The sequence below is a fragment of the Lithobates pipiens genome, unplaced genomic scaffold, assembly GCF_037356315.1.
Source record: "Lithobates pipiens isolate NorthernLeopardFrog02 unplaced genomic scaffold, aLitPip1_a1.2 Scaffold_16, whole genome shotgun sequence".
Lineage (NCBI taxonomy): Eukaryota > Metazoa > Chordata > Amphibia > Anura > Ranidae > Lithobates > Lithobates pipiens.
Window position 1 is genome coordinate 280,103,738 of NW_027507748.1, and position 16,220 is coordinate 280,119,957.

At 45.3% G+C, this 16,220-nt stretch overlaps 1 protein-coding gene across 2 annotated transcripts in view; it reads right to left on the reverse strand.

The window, feature by feature from the left end:
* The window catches only part of PARL (presenilin associated rhomboid like), a 71,612-nt gene that overhangs the window by 43,466 nt on the left and 11,926 nt on the right, over positions 1–16,220 (reverse strand). For both annotated transcript variants that reach the window (XM_077481502.1, XM_077481501.1), the window contains exon 3: positions 2,297–2,489. In XM_077481502.1, the coding sequence (XP_077337628.1) occupies positions 2,297–2,489 (193 nt within the window). The remainder of the gene's footprint in view (positions 1–2,296; positions 2,490–16,220) is intronic.

Below are 16,220 nucleotides of genomic sequence, written 5' to 3' on the forward strand. Positions count from 1 at the left end.
GTAGTTGATTGAATTTTTTGCCACAGTTCCTTAGGTTTCCTGGATCATTCCTTTGACATTTCACATAGCTATGATGTGTCTCTGTACAGCACAGACCATTGCTTTTATCGTTTGCTACATCAGCAGCTGGTATTCCTGTAGGATTTGCCCCAGGTGAATCATTAACACAGACTACCTTTTGCAGGTTCTTTCCCAGTAGCTTGTCTGGTACTTCTTTCCTGGGGGTTCTACCACTGGGCACTGTTAGGTCCCTTTCACATGGGACAGATCCGTAATGATCCACCCCGTGATGATCCGCTTGCTCAGCGGGGGATCGAACTGTTTATCCCCACTGAGCCGACAGATGACAGGGACCGCCCTGTCAGCTCTCCGCTCTCCTCTATGAGGGATCGGATGAATACGGACCGTCTGTCCGTGTTCATCTGATCCGCTCTGCAGACGGATAGAAAAATAGGATTTTCCTCAGTCTGCAGAATCGGACCATTGCGGAGACGGACGATATCGTGTGTCTGCGGATGTTCATCCGCAGACACCCGCTATCACATAGGAATGCATGTATCTCCGTATTTCATCTGCAAACGGCTGGATGAAATATGGACATACAGTCCGCATGTGTGAAAGGGGCCTTATACTCGAGAGCCTTTGCATAGATTTTTGCTGGCAAGTTTTATTACAGGGTAGATCACTTGGTTTTTCTTTACCGTACGTATTGAGCTTGGGCTCAGAATGCATTAACACACGCAAAAATAAAAAATAAACCTGTCACCAAACACTTAATAAAATGTTCAAATTTTCTTGAATATATTCTGATTTATTTTTTTGCATCTATTAAAAAAACAAAACAAAAAAACCCTTTCGATTTCTTATGTCTTGGTGGCATGCATGCAAATCTCAGTCTGTGCCTTTTTCTGCAATGTCTGTTATTTTTCAATTTACTTACTGTACACAGAACTATGACTCATCCAATGCAAAGTTCAGAAACAGACACACTTTCAGCAGCGAGTTACAAAGTTTTTGTTGAGTAAACTAGTGCTTAACAATTTGGTCTGGTCATGACAGTTTTGATTACCCTGGGACTTTATAGGATCACTAAGTCCACAGGTTTTCTGTATTATCCCAGCTAGTTTGGCTAGTTTAAAGTGGAGTCCTGGAAAATACCTAACTAATCTTAAAATGGTTTCCTCCCCCTCGTAACACCTACTCCGACTAACCTCTGTAAAAGATGTGTGAAAGATCAGTATACATATCTATCTCAGAGCGATCCGGTCACATGATCTCCCGTATCAGTCAGCACTGTCTACAGGGGTGAGAAGAGAGCACTTGACAATGGTTGCCAGAGACTTACTACTAGCCTTACTATCTGTTGTCCGCGCTCTCTCCTTTCTCCTGCCACTGGCCGACACAGGGAAGCTGGATCACATGACTGGAGTGGCCTGAAAATAGAAAGATCGGTATACTTGCCTAACATGGTTAGTCAGTATATGTCTTAGGAGGGAGTAGGGAGCATTTTTAAGATTAGCTGGGTATTTCACCAGAATTCTACTTTAAAACCATTCTTCTATAACACACTAAAAGAGGGCTCAAAATTTCAAGTCCTGAGCTACTAGCCAGGCCTCAAGGGTTACTCTCCCCACTAGTTGACCCACCCAACTCCTACCCTGCCCCTAAACACACTCCCCATAAATTCTCATGAAATGACACTTAGATGTTTTATGCAGAATTAAGTCATAAAAATAAATATTAACAACTTTATCCATGCTCATCAATGCAGCCTCGTCCGTGTCCACCAATGCAACCCACCCGTGTCCACCAATGCATGGAACATAGGAGAGGAAGAGGATTGCCGGTAGGATGAATCGAGTGCCAAGGAACACTGCAGGAACAGCTTTCATTTCAATTAGTAGTGTGTTCCCGCCGCTCGGGGTCACATACAGCCCTATCCCCTGGCCAGGGAGCTGTGATACATGTCACTCGTCCCTGTATTGAACAGGTATACTGTCTATCAAAGTCCCGGGAGGGGGGGGGGGTAGAGCTGTGTGTGACAGGGAGTGTGGGGAACACTCTATTGAAATGAAAGTCGCTAGTGATGTTCCTCACACTCTGATGATTCGACCGCCTGCTCTCCTCTCTTCCCATCCACGAGAGCTGAGAGAAGTACTCCAATACAACCCCGCATGCCGGCGGTGCTTCATAAAAGAGGGGACAACCGTGACCAAATTCCCCTACAAAATATTGCTTTTAATGGTACATCTAGTTCTATAGCAATATAAAGTAAAACATCAATTAAAATACGTACCCCAACAGTAAATAGAAAAGGTTTGTAAAGTTGCTTCGCTATATGGATACGAGCTGGGTGAATTGGTTCTGCAATCGGAGGAGTAAAACTACTTTGACTTGGAGTATCATGGCTCTTCTTTAGCTCTGTTTCAATCTGTTCTGGTTTCTTTGGTGGTGCACGTCTGAATCCATTTCTTTGTTCAATTAGAAAACTGTAGAAAGAAGTTAACAGTTAAGATGGCACAGCACTCAACTATTTTTAAAGCTGAACCAGTAAATATGAAAAACATATAGCAACGCAGCTCTGTTTTCATTCACCCCTTATCTACCAAGGTACGTTTAAAAAAAATCCTGTTATTCAAAAAGGAGTAAAGAAAGCTTGGTAATTTTAATCAATTGATATACATTTTTGGTGACGAGCTTCCAGGTTAAAAAGTGAGCTAGGCAGCACTACAGCTGACCAATCAGTTTTATGAGGGTGAAAATGACCCACATCCCTAATAGCAACACCTGGTGGTTTTGAGGCTCTCCCACCCCCTCTGGGAAGTGTTAGGCCATGGTAAAGTGCTGCAACATTGACAGCAGAAGATTGGGCAACATATATTCTGTGATACCCCTCGCGAATAACGAACCCAAAAGTGACACGTATTACGTCACTTCCAGATTCAGAGCTATCATACCCGGGGACTGTAGCAAGGGAATCAGCCAATCAAGCACAATCTGTCTCAGATTAGCTGTTGTAGAGGGCAGGGGAGACAATAAGGGTCCAACAGACTCCTGATGTCACCATAAAGGAGACATGTCAACTGCTCATGTTATCACAAAGAGGCTTGTTAGCCCCCTTGTGATAGCAATAAAGTTAAAGAAAGGTTAAAGAAAAAAAAAAAAAGCGTTAACATTATAGCAATACATACAACAGCTTTTATTACAAAGACATACACAGCCTCCTCTGCAATAAGAGCCTTCCTGTCAGCAAGGTTTCAATAAAAGACATACTGTAAGTTCAGTTTTATTACATTATTAAAACGACTGTCAAGCCAAAACTCACGTCTGCCCATCTGTTTTTCAGGCAAACCAGATTGTACCCATCCATTGTTCTCTATGGAGCGGACACCCGCTGGCATCTGATCAATCTGATCTGATCGGATGACAGCCAGATGGAAATGGACAGTGGGTCTGTATCCATCCAACCGCCCCAAAGAAAACAGCGGGGGGGTGTCCGCTCTGAATAGTGGAGTGGACACGGAACTGTCACTTGCCTGCTCAGTGGGGATCAGCAGGGAGATCATCTGCTGAGCAAGCAGATGCGCTTTACGGAGTCTACTCCATGTGAAAGGGGCCCTACTCTAACCAATCTAACCTAATATTTTTACATATAAACCATTTTCCCTCCATTTAAAACTTTAGTCAAGTTATAGATTGTAATGTATGCAAGAAAGCCTCTGGGTGCCTGCCATATTTGGTACATCTTGGAGCAAAATAAATATGACAAAGATTTAGGAGCATTATACACTGATCACTGTGGAAACACTTTAGGTGTTGAAGCAACCATTGCTTTGTTCTTTGAACTTTAGGATTTATTTTCTTTATTTACTAAGTGGTAGCACAGGGGTTATCCCTTCGCTTTTAACCCTTTCATAACTAAGCCTATTTTTGGCATTTGGTGTTTACAAGTTAAAATCCATATTTTTTGCTAGAAAATTACTTGGAACCCCCAAACATATACATATATATATATATATATATATATATATATATATATATATATATATATATATATATATATATATATTTTTTAGCAGAGACTCTAGAGAATAAAACGGCGATTGTTGCAATATTTTATGTCACACGGTATTTGCGCAGTGGCGTTTTAAATGCAACTTTTTGGGAAAAGGGACACTTTCATGAATAAAAAAAAAAATGAAACAGTAAAATTAGCCCAATTTTTTTGCATAATGTGAAAGATAATATTACGCCGAGTAAAATAGATACCAAACATGTCACACTTTATAATTGCACGCACTTGTGGAATGCCGACAAAGTACAGTACCTAAAAATCTAGTGCTAGAATTATTGCTCTCGCTCTGACGATCGTGGCGATACCTCACATGTGTGATTTGAACACCGTTTACATATGCGGGCGCGACTTCCGTATGCGTTTTCTTTGCTTCGCGAGCTCGCGGGGCGCGTTACATTTTTTTTATTTATTTTAAAATGAATAAATTGTTTTTATTTTATTTTTTTAAATTTGATCACTTTTATTGCTGTCACAAGGAAACATCCCTTGTGACAGTAATAGGTGGTGACAGGTACTCTTTATGGAGGGATCGGGGGTCTAAAAGACCCCCAATCCCTCCTTTACACTTCAAAGGATTCAGATCGCCGAAAACGGCGATTCTGAATACTGTATATTTTTTTAAAACCCGCGCCATTGCCAGCCGAGGAAATGGGAAGTGACGTCATGACGTCGCTTCCGTGTTTACTATTAGGAGACTGGAACGAAGCAGAGTACGGCTTCGTTCCAGTTCCTCCCCAGCAGCAGAAGGCATCGGATCTTGAATCGGTGCTCCCAATTGAACGGGAGCACCAGTAACATCGGCGGGAGGGGGGGGGACATCCCCTCCCGCTCCTCCGGCATAACAGCCGAGCGGCTTTTAGCCGCTTCGGTTGTTATGGCTGGATAGCCAATCGCCCGCTGTAAAAAACGGTACCGAGATGATGCCTGCAGGTGCGGGCATCATCTCTGTATACCCCCCGGAAGCCGAGTACGCACATCTGCGTACGCTCGGCGGGAAGGGGTTAAGCTTCAGGTACACTGGCAGCTCCTAAACAAGAGCTTGGCATTTTTTTGACAAAGTTTCTAAAGTCAACTCCATAAAAGCTGTTGGGGTTTATTTACTAAAGGCAAATCCACTGTGCACTGTAAGTGCATGCGGAAATGCCGTCGTTGTAGATTTGAGGGGGGGATCTGTTCTGACGGGGGACTGCAATCTCGCCAGAAAACTCTACTCAGCGCTCTCAGCCATTGACTGAGAGCACTGATGGGGAGCCGGTCATCAAACCCAGGAGCATGAGCAATGGACCGGCTGCAGTACACATGGGCCAAATGTCAGCTGGTTCTATTGAACTGGCCGCTGCAGCCCGACATTCGACCCATGTGTATGGGGCTTTAGTTGCTCGGCATAAAACACACACACAATTCAAAACTTCCAATGACACGAATGCTGGACTCGGCCCCGCCCCCCACATCATTGGATTTGATTGACAGCAGTGGGAGCCAATGAACACAAGGGCTTACAACTCCTTTAATCCTCGATCACAAACTCATGCTTTAAACCAGGGATCCTCAAACTACGGCCCTCCAGTTGTTGCAGAACTACACATCCCATGAGGCATTGTAAAACTCTGACATTCACAGACATGACGGGAATTGTAGTTCCTCAACAACTGGAGGGCTGTAGTTTGAAGACCCCTGCTTTAAACTGAGCAACGAGACACTATCATAAAATTCATACTACATTCTTTAAATTGGCTGACTTTTCAGCGTAGCTTCAAAATGTATTTATATTTTTTAATAAAAAAAAAAAAAAACAAACACAAACACAAGTCTCAACTCCAGACTCTCTCCACACAACATGCTGAACTTAATGGACAAGCCCCTCACGAGCGGTGAAATCTCCAGAGTTACAAAAGACACAAACCCAACAAATCCCCAGGTCCTGACAAGCTCCCTAATGGATATTACAAGAAATTTGCAGACCTTCTGATGCCCCATCTAGCCCTATATTTTAACCATCTGCAGGATGGTGCACTTTCCCAGCAAGAAGAAAACTGGGCATACATTAGTGTAATTTCAAAACCACAAAAAGACCCCTCTGAAGAATCAAATTACCAACCAATTTCTTTGAATATATGTGACCTTCAAAATTCTCATTGGCATGATGACAAACTCTTTCCTGGAACATTATATCCACAAAGATTAATCTGGATTTCTCGGGTATCGACAAACGTTGGCCCAAATACGCAGATCACTGAATCTTATTTGGGCAGTCCACGCATTTTGGACTCCCCCTTGACCAGACAAGTGATGTTGTCATCTTTGGATCTCCATAACGCTTTTGATAGCCTGTCCTAGGATTACATGTTCTTGGTTTTAGAAACTATGGGTTTTGACGCTTACTATGCATGCTGCATGCGTTATTTAACTCTCCCACAGCAAAATCTCCCTTAGTGGCTTGAAGTCTGAGCCCATAAACATACAACAAAGCACAATGGGACCTTTAGCCATCACCATCTGTGCTCCCCCCTAGATGAGTTGCATATACTGTGGACATCATGAACATAAATGTGCACCGTTTACAAATGATGTCTTAATGTATATAACTTTATCCATGCAACACTACCTAACTTTACTCTACCACTTTTTTGCTGTTATTTTTTGCTGTTATTGGGACTAAAAGTAAACATGAACAAATACATTGCCCTTAATCGAAATCTACCCGAATACTCAGTTGCTTTACTTCACTACAACTTTGAATTTCAATGGACCTGTCACTATCTATTATTTGGGGATTCAATTAACCTCTTCATTGCATACACTTTACTCTTCAAATTGTCCACCAATGTTTAGAAAACTGTCAAAGGCTATAGATACAGTGCCTTGCGAAAGTATTCGCCCCCTTGAACTTTTCAACCTTTTGCCACATTTCAGGCTTTTTTTTGTGAAGAATCACCAACAAGTGGGACACAATTGTGAAGTGGAACGAAATCTATTGGATTTTTGAAACTTTTTTAACTAATAAAAAAATGAAAAGTGGGGCGTGCAAAATTATTCGGCCCCCTTGCGTTAATACTTTGTAGAGCCACCTTTTGCTGCGATTACAGCTGCAAGTCGCTTGGGGTATGTCTCTATCAGTTTTGCACATCGAGAGACTGAAATTCTTGCCCATTCTTCCTTGCAAAACAGCTCGAGCTCAGTGAGGTTGGATGGAGAGCGTTTGTGAACAGCAGTTTTCAGCTCTTTCCACAGATTCTCGATTGGATTCAGGTCTGGACTTTGACTTGGCCATTCTAACACCTGGATACGTTTATTTGTGAACCATTCCTTTGTAGATTTTGCTGTATGTTTGGGATCATTGTCTTGTTGGAAGATAAATCTCCGTCCCAGTTTCAGGTCTTTTGCAGACCCCAACAGGTTTTCATCCAGAATGGTCCTGTATTTGGCTGCATCCATCTTCCCCTCAATTTTAACCATCTTCTCTGTCCCTGCTGAAGAAAAGCAGGCCCAAACCATTATGCTGCCATCACCATGTTTGACAGTGGGGATGGTGTGTTGAGGGTGATGAGCTGTGTTGCTTTTACGCCAAACATATCGTTTTGCATTGTGGGCAAAAAGTTTGATTTTGGTTTCATCTGACCAGAGCACCTTCTTCCACATGTTTGGTGTGTCTCCCAGGTGGCTTGTGGCAAACTTTAGACAAGACTTTTTATGGATATCTTTGAGAAATGGCTTTCTTCTTGCCACTCTTCCATAAAGGCCAGATTTGTGCAGTGTACGACTGATTGTTGTCCTATGGACAGACTCTCCCACCTCAGCTGTAGTTCTCTGCAGTTCCTCCAGAGTGATCATGGGCCTCTTGGCTGCATCTCTGATCAGTCTTCTCCTTGTCTGAGCTGAAAGTTTAGAGGGACGGCCAGGTCTTGGTAGATTTGGTAGATTTGCAGTGGTCTGATACTCCTTCCATTTCAAAATGATCGCTTGCACAGTGCTCCTTGGGATGTTTAAAGCTTGGGAAATCTTTTTGTATCCCAATCCGGCTTTAAACTTCTCCACAACAGTATTAAGGACCTGCCTGGTGTGTTCCTTGGTCTTCATGATGCTCTCTGCGCTTTCAACAGAACCCTGAGACTATCACAGAGCAGGTGCATTTATACAGAGACTTGATTACACACAGGTGGATTCTATTTATCACCATCAGTCATTTAGGACAACATTGGATCATTCAGAGATCCTCGCTGAACCTCTGGAGTGAGTTTGCTGCACTGAAAGTAAAGGGGCCGAATAATTTTGCATGCACCACTTTTTAGTTTATTTGCTAAAAAAGTTTAAATTATCCAATAGATTTCGTTCCACTTCACAATTGTGTCCCACTTGTTGGTGATTCTTCAAAAAAAATTAAAATTTTATATCTTTATGTTTGAAGCCTGAAATGTGGCAAAAGGTTGAAAAGTTCAAGGGGGCCGAATACTTTCGCAAGGCACAGTAGATGGACTAGAAACGAACAAACCTCTCCTGGTTCGAGAAGAATTATATCTTTTTAGAAAGCTTCCTATTACTATACCTAAGCAATATTTACTGAGATTTCTGCACAAAAAGTATTTTTATTTTGTATCTGGGGGGGAATAAACCTCCTAGAATCAATAAGCTAACAATTTACAGCCCTAAAACCTACCAAGGCCAAGGAGTTCCCAATTTTACCCCCTGCCACTATGCGGCATAAATAGCTCAATTAGCACTACCAGGGTTGAAGGTCTGACTCCACACTAGGTTGATATGGAGGCACTTTCATTCTCTGGGTGCTCGATTTTTGCCTTCATATGGATCCCTAGTAGGCTGCGTCCCACCGTACTACGTCCTAAGCTCTCATTTTCATTAGCCATTTGGGACAGGCATCGGATGAGGAAGAAACTCTGCTTGCCACACACACCATTGTCTCCCCTGTTTAACAACTCAGTTTCTACCAAGAATCTCTCCACAGTTTTTCCGATTGTGGGAGAATAAGGGATTGTTACGCATTGGTGATTTCTTATCTGGTGATAAACTAGAGTAACACTTCAGAATACTATTAATCTATGCTAAAACTACCTTCAGAAATATTTTCATATCACCAGATCCCCTCATATCTGAAGGACAAATTTAAAATTGAGATTCAAAAATTGTGTTTTTGGCATTTTGCAGATAAAGAAAAAAGGTGCAGACAATGGCACCGAAAACGCACCAGATTTTTCTGCAATTTATTCTGCAATAGGTCATGTGACTCAAATGTAACACATGCGTTATTGATGTGTTCTTGCTGTGTTTCACAGGGAGGTGCGTTTTTTTTTTTGTTTTTGTTTTTTTAACGGACCAGTTGCATTTATGGATGACCGCTAGAATACTTTATGTTAATATGTTATTTGGTTCACTTTACAGGTCGCAACAAATTGCCTAGCTTGGCTGCACAGGATCCTGCCTATTTACACAGTCTTAACTACTTCAGCCCCAGATCATTTGGTTGGTCAATGACCAGAGGACTTTTTACAATTTGCAACTGCGCTGCTTTAAAGAGGAAGTAAACCCTGATGAGTTTACTTCCTCCTTCATTCCCTGCAAAGGCAAAGCATAATGGACTACTATGCATCGCATAGTAGCCCATTATGTGTCACTTACCTGACACAGGAGACAGCGAAGTCGCCGCTGTCCCCTGTAGTCCGCCGCATCCATCTTGTTGGTGGGGTCTCGCAGCTCCACCGCTGTCTTTCAGCGAAGCTGCGATGACGTCACTGCCGCGCATGCGCACAGGAGCCGACACGCGTGACAGCTCCGTCACTGAGAATAGGTTTAGGAGATATTGCTTGGACCTACAGGTAAGCCTTAATCTAGGCTTACCTGTAGGTCAAAGTGGTTTGTAAGGGTTTGTAAGGGTTTACAACCACTTTAACTGGTAATTGCGCGGTTATGCAATGTTGTACCCAAACTAAAATTTGCATCCTTTTTTTTCCCCACAAATAGAGCTCTCTGCGATTTTTATTTTTTGAGATATAAACGTAAAAAGGCCTGATCTTTCTACAGGAAACCCATTTCTCCCATGAGGCAAATATTAAGTTATATTCAAAGGATTTTCCAGTATGGTACTATGGAGACGTGATAACAAGCAGAGGAAGGGGAGTAGCAATAGGGTTTGCTAAGAAGATACAGTTTAATTTAGAAGATAGGTTAGTAGACCCGGAGGGAAGGTATCTTGCCCTAAAAGGCAAGTTGGGAGAAGTGGAATGTACCCTGGTCAATATATATGCCCCCAACCGCGACTCTACAAAGTATTTGGTGGATCTTTTGGGGAAGTTGACAGACTTTGGGAGAGGACCAGTGATCTTGATGGGGGACCTGAATTTTTGTATCGATCCGGGATTGGATAGTACGTCCGGTGTACAGGGGACTAGTAAGGTGCAATTAAAAAGGATTAAACAAAAATTGCATGCATGCCAATTAGTAGATGCATGGAGAGCCCAGCATCCAAATGAGAAAGATTTCACGTTTTATTCCCCTGTACACGGGACGTACTCCCGGATCGATTACATTTTTGTAGATCATAGAATTTTGGAAATAGTAGAAGAGACCAGGATAGAGGTAGCTACACTTTCTGATCATTCCCCGGTTAAGATGAAGTTGTTATTAAGGAGAGAGGAATGGAAACCTTTTACTTGGCGTTTAAACGAAGGATTAATTCAGGATGTAGAAGGGGAAGAAAGGGTTGGTAAAGAATTAGAAAAATATTTTGCGATAAACGATACTGAGAATATATCAAGGCAAAATATATGGGAGGCCCATAAAGCCTACATTAGGGGGATCCTGATATCATTGGGAGTTAGGAAAAAAAAAAGAGAGAGATCGGAAAAAATTAAAACCCTATTGGAGGAAATATATAGAGTAGAACAGCAACATAAAAAATACCTGAATCAAGATAAAACAATCCTTCAAAAATTAATAACTAAACGGGATGAATTAAAAACCCTGATGGAACAGGAAACTCAAAAAACGTTCAATCAAATAGCCAAGGATAGGTATTATGGAGAGAACAAACCCACTAAATATCTAGCAAGAAGATTACAAAAGAAAAAATCTAGAAATTATATAGAAAGAATCCAGACAGGTAAAGGGGATATGGCCTATAGAACAAAAGAGATAGCTGAAATATTTAAAAATTATTACGAGAAAGTGTATGCAGTAGATTAGCCCGTAGGACTAAAAGCAGAGGAAAAGGAATTAAAAATGGAGGAGTACCTGGAAAAGGCTCAGCTAACAAAAATTACTGAGCTGGAAATGGAACTGTTAGATAGACCTATTTCAGAGGAGGAATTAAATAAGGCACTCATGGATTCAGCCTCAGGAAAAAGTCCAGGCCCAGACGGGTTTACTATATACTATTTTAAGAAATTTAAGAAAATATTAATCCCGCATTTATGTAGTTATATGAATGGACTTGGGGTAGAGTACGAAATGAGCAAGGAGGCAGTGTCTGCATCTATAACGGTTATCCGGAAGGAGGGGAAGGACGAGACGATGTGTTCTAACTATAGGCCCATGGGGGGCGTGGCCTGACGCGAATGGCAGCGGACGCATGATTGAGGAGCTCCGATCGTCCACGGAGCTATCCGCCGCCATCCTCTGCCTCCCTGGCAGATTGTGCCTCCTGGATCGCCCGGCCGAGACCGGGCTGTGCTTCCACGCGCTCCGGGCCCTGTATCCATCGGCGCTGAGGCTCCTGGCCGCCCGGACCCGCCTCTTGAGTCCCCGCCGGCCGCCGCCATCTTGGGCCTGCCGGACCGCCGAAGAACAACGCCGCTGTACCGGAGGGAGAGGTAAGGGGCTACCATCAGACCCCCATCGTCATCTCCCCCTTCGCCCAGGACCCATCTGAGGCGTTTTCGGGCTCCTGCGGACCCCAGGGAGCCCGTGGCCAGCTCCGGCCTAGTGCGGCCTACTAAGGCCTGAGAATCCCCGGAGTTTCCTGCAGCTGCGGCCCGGGGATTCGTTCCGAGGCCGCTCCGGTCTACGACAGCGGCTGCAATCTGCCTCCCTGCGCTGGCCTGGCTGCCCCCCCACATCCCCCCCCCTCCTGGAGACTTGCTTCGCATGCCATTTCCCTGTGGCTCTGCATCCATATTGAACTGCTCCCTTTAACTTGCTTCACTGGCTCGCTGTAACAAGCATCCTGCCTCAAGTACCCCCTGCGGTCTCCTGTTCCCCCTGCTTGCGGACCTGTTCTGGCTTTCACCGCATATTTGTTTATTCTACTGCAACAGGGGATTGACGAATTTCTTTTGCTCCTACTTAGATGAACTTTCCACCCGCTCAGATCGCAAGCCAGTATACCTCTCAGAATTACTGCTGTGGATGCTACCTCGCATTGTCGCATGCCTATATAATCACGTCTCATCGTATGCAAGTCCCTCCTAACTAACTGACCTGTTCTTTCTTCTGTAAGGGCCTGGCCAGACGTATGGATCGGTGAGTCGGGCCGCACTCGGCTCCTAGCTCCCCCGGCCCCACGGGATTCATTTTTTGATTGTAAACCGGACCATACCCAGCTCCATGGGGAAAGGCAAGCCCAAGGCGCACAGGGGCGGCAGTAGCCGTCACCCAGGAGGGGATTTGGATGACTACTTCGGCCATGGATGGTTGTCTTCACAGCACCGCCCAGCACCTAAAGAGCCGCCGGCTCCTCCGTCACCAGCACGCTCTGAACCAACCCTGCAGCCTCAAGTACGTTCCCACAGTTCACTCTCACACCCCGAGGACATTGCCCTCTCCCCCAGGCTTACCAGAAGCCGCTCGAATGCCTCATTGGGATCGGGGGATGGGTGGGACATGGAATCGCAAATCAGATCCCTGCACAGCTACTTGAGGTCCCTTCCCACTAAAGATGACTTTGAACGCTGTGTGCATCGGATTGAGGAAACGTATCGGAAGGAGATTTCGGACCTGAGAAAAGATGTGGGGGTACGCTTTGATGATGTGGACAACACGGTTGAGGGCCTGCGAGACGTTATACAGTCACACGACCAGATCCTAAATGCCCACACTGTCCTGCTTCAACAACTCTCATATCAGCAGGATGACCTCGAAAACCGCAGTCGCCGCAACAACATACGCATACGGGGGATACCTGAATCAGTTGAACCCAAGAATCTACCCGCTGCGGTTACGGCCATCTTCAACCAGATACTCCAACGACCCAAAGATGACCCGATCGAATTGGACCGGGTGCACCGTACATCGGGTCCTCGCACCCCTGACCCCTCCTTTGTCCGTGACACTCTTTGTCGTATCCATTTTTACAAAGTAAAGGAGGACATTATGAGGGCCGCCAGCACACAACAGTCGATCCTATTCAACGACACGCCTATCATGCTCCTTCCTGATCTCTCCCGCCAAACCTTGGCGATGCGGAAATCCCTGAGGCCTCTCACGCAGCTCCTTCAGGCAAGACAAATTAAATACCAGTGGCGCTTTCCGTTCCACCTTCGAGTGCATCACGCGGGTAAAACCGCCATATTCCGTACATTAGGGGACCTGCCTACATTCCTCAGTACACTTGAACTGCCTCAAGTTGCGCTGCCCGATTGGCCGTTTGCTCCGACCACACCTGGTCTTCCCTACACTCCGCAGTGGCAGAAACAAGGTCGCAGGCGCACCCCTCGTTCTCCGTTGCCTCAGGATCCTAACGGCTGATTCGTGCCTGCGGGCCCATCTGGACCAGTTATCTTTTTTCGCTTCTGGGGCCCTCCCCTATGATGTGCCTGGACCCTAGCGGGTCGAATAGCTTTACTGTTGATTAACCCTTTTGTTTACAGGTTTTTTGTACCCCCCTGGGTTGCCCTTACCATGCTTTCCAGTTGTTAATATGTCTCCTCTAGTTGTTTCTATTTCATGCCGGTTTACAAATGCATTTATGGATGACCGCTAGAATACTTTATGTTAATATGTTATTTGGTTCACTTTACAGGTCGCAACTGACTCCGGTTTACCCGTGGGGCCGGGGTGCGGGGAGCTGCCCGGCTTGGTGATTCAGCTCCTCGCCCTCCCCCTTTTTGTTTTTTCTTTTTTTTTTGTGCTGTGCGCCCCACGGTGTTCCTATGATCGCTGTGGGGTGCACCGACTTGTGCCTATCTGACAGGCTTTTTTCCTGTATGCTGCTTCCCTTTTGGAGCCACCCAGTGGCCTTTTTTGTTTTTGTTCTACTAAATGTTGTTTTCTCCCAGACCTCATGGGCCTGTTTCCCACGACTGATGTTTACAGGTGTTGTCTTATGTATACCCCTGTTTATTTTATTGGGAACGGGTAACCCTGCCTTTATTTCTCACTGCTCCCTATACGAGGTTGTTCTGCTGTTTTTTCTCTCTTTTCCTGCCTTTTTTCCTCCCTCTATCTTCCCTCTGCTTGTACCCTCCCACCCTCTGCCCCTCCCCTTGCCCCCCTGGCCCGACCTCTTTTCCCTCTCCCACACCCCCCAAGGTTTGCTCATGGTACCGCCTTTCATATTGATTCTCAGCTCCTCCCTACGACCCCCCCATGGCTAGTGACGGTTCCATAACCTTTGCTTCCTTTAATTGTAGGGGTTTCAACACGCCTGAGAAGCGGAGCCAGACACTCTACCATTTTCACAAGAAGCGTGCGCAAATCCTGCTGCTTCAAGAAACGCACTTTCGCGCGGGAGCTATCCCAGCCCTACGCAATAGATATTACTCACAATGGTTTCATAGTGTTAATCCTCAGGCCAAGTCTAAGGGGGTGTCTGTTGCCTTTCATAAATCTTTCAACCCGGAGGTCCTAGACTCTCTAATAGATAACTCAGGTCGCTATATTTTCCTGAAACTGAAGCTAAATGATTTTCTTTTCACAGTGGCTAACATCTATGTGCCGAACGTGGGCCAGGCTCGGTTCCTCTCCTCGGTCCTCACCAGACTGTCCTCCTTTGGAGGGACAACTTTCATTATTGGAGGTGATCTAAACGTTGCCCTCTCCCCGTCCGCAGACACATCCTCGGGTAAATCTTCTGTTCCTCGTTCCACTTTGGCACGCATTAAATCACTTCTACATTCATCCCATCTGGTGGATGCCTGGAGAATCCAGCATCCAACGGAAAGGGATTACAGCTACTTTTCCGTTGCACACGACTCCTATAGTAGATTGGACCACTTTCTCATATCACAATCCCTACTTGACACTCCTCTCCACACTTCGATCGGTAATCTTCTATGGTCCGACCATGCCCCCGTCTACCTGACTCTGGTTCGCCCCCCTGCTATCCGTCGGGGAGCGAGCTGGAGACTTAACGACAATCTGCTGCGGGACACCGTGTGTATGGCGGATGTCTCTAAGGCCATTCAGGACTTTGTAGGTGACCATTCCGCTGACACTACCTCCCCTATGAACCAGTGGGACACTCTCAAATGTGTGCTCCGGGGTACCCTTATACAACATGGTTCTCGCCTTAAAAAGGCCCGAGCCCATGACATACGCAGACTCCTTACTATCATTGCGGACCTCGAACCCCTCCACAAAAAGGACTTGGACCCTGCTGTTTTTGTTCAGCTTTCCAATGCCCGCAGAGACCTACTCCAACTCCTAGATGCGCACTCCCTGATCGCCAGGGATAAAGCGCGGAACCACTTCTACTCTCTGGCAAACAAATGTGGTAAGCACCTGGCTAGGGTCATCCGTCCTAGACCCCCGCGACATTCTATCCCCTTCCTTGTTCGACCAGACCAAACGAAAACGTTTAACACCTCTGGGATATCTGCATCCTTCAGGCAATACTACTCCCAGCTCTATAACCTCCCGCATGCAACCCCCCCAGTTAGGTCCCCTCCATCTTCTGACCCCACGCAGGCTTATATCCTAGAGACCGCTCTACCCACTGTTGACGCTGTGGACGCAGCGACCTTAGACGAGCCCCTGACTACCTTTGACTTTTTACAGGCTATTAAAGTCCTTAAAGTGGGGAAATGCCCGGGCGCTGACGGCTTTACACCCCGGTTCTACAAAACTTTTGCCCCCCCAGCTTGCTCCCCTTCTGACGAAAGCCTTTAACTCGGTGGACAGTTCTAACCTCCCGTCAAAGGAATCTTTGTCTGCTAACATTTCTATTATCCCTAAACCGGGCAAAGACCCGTCCCAATGC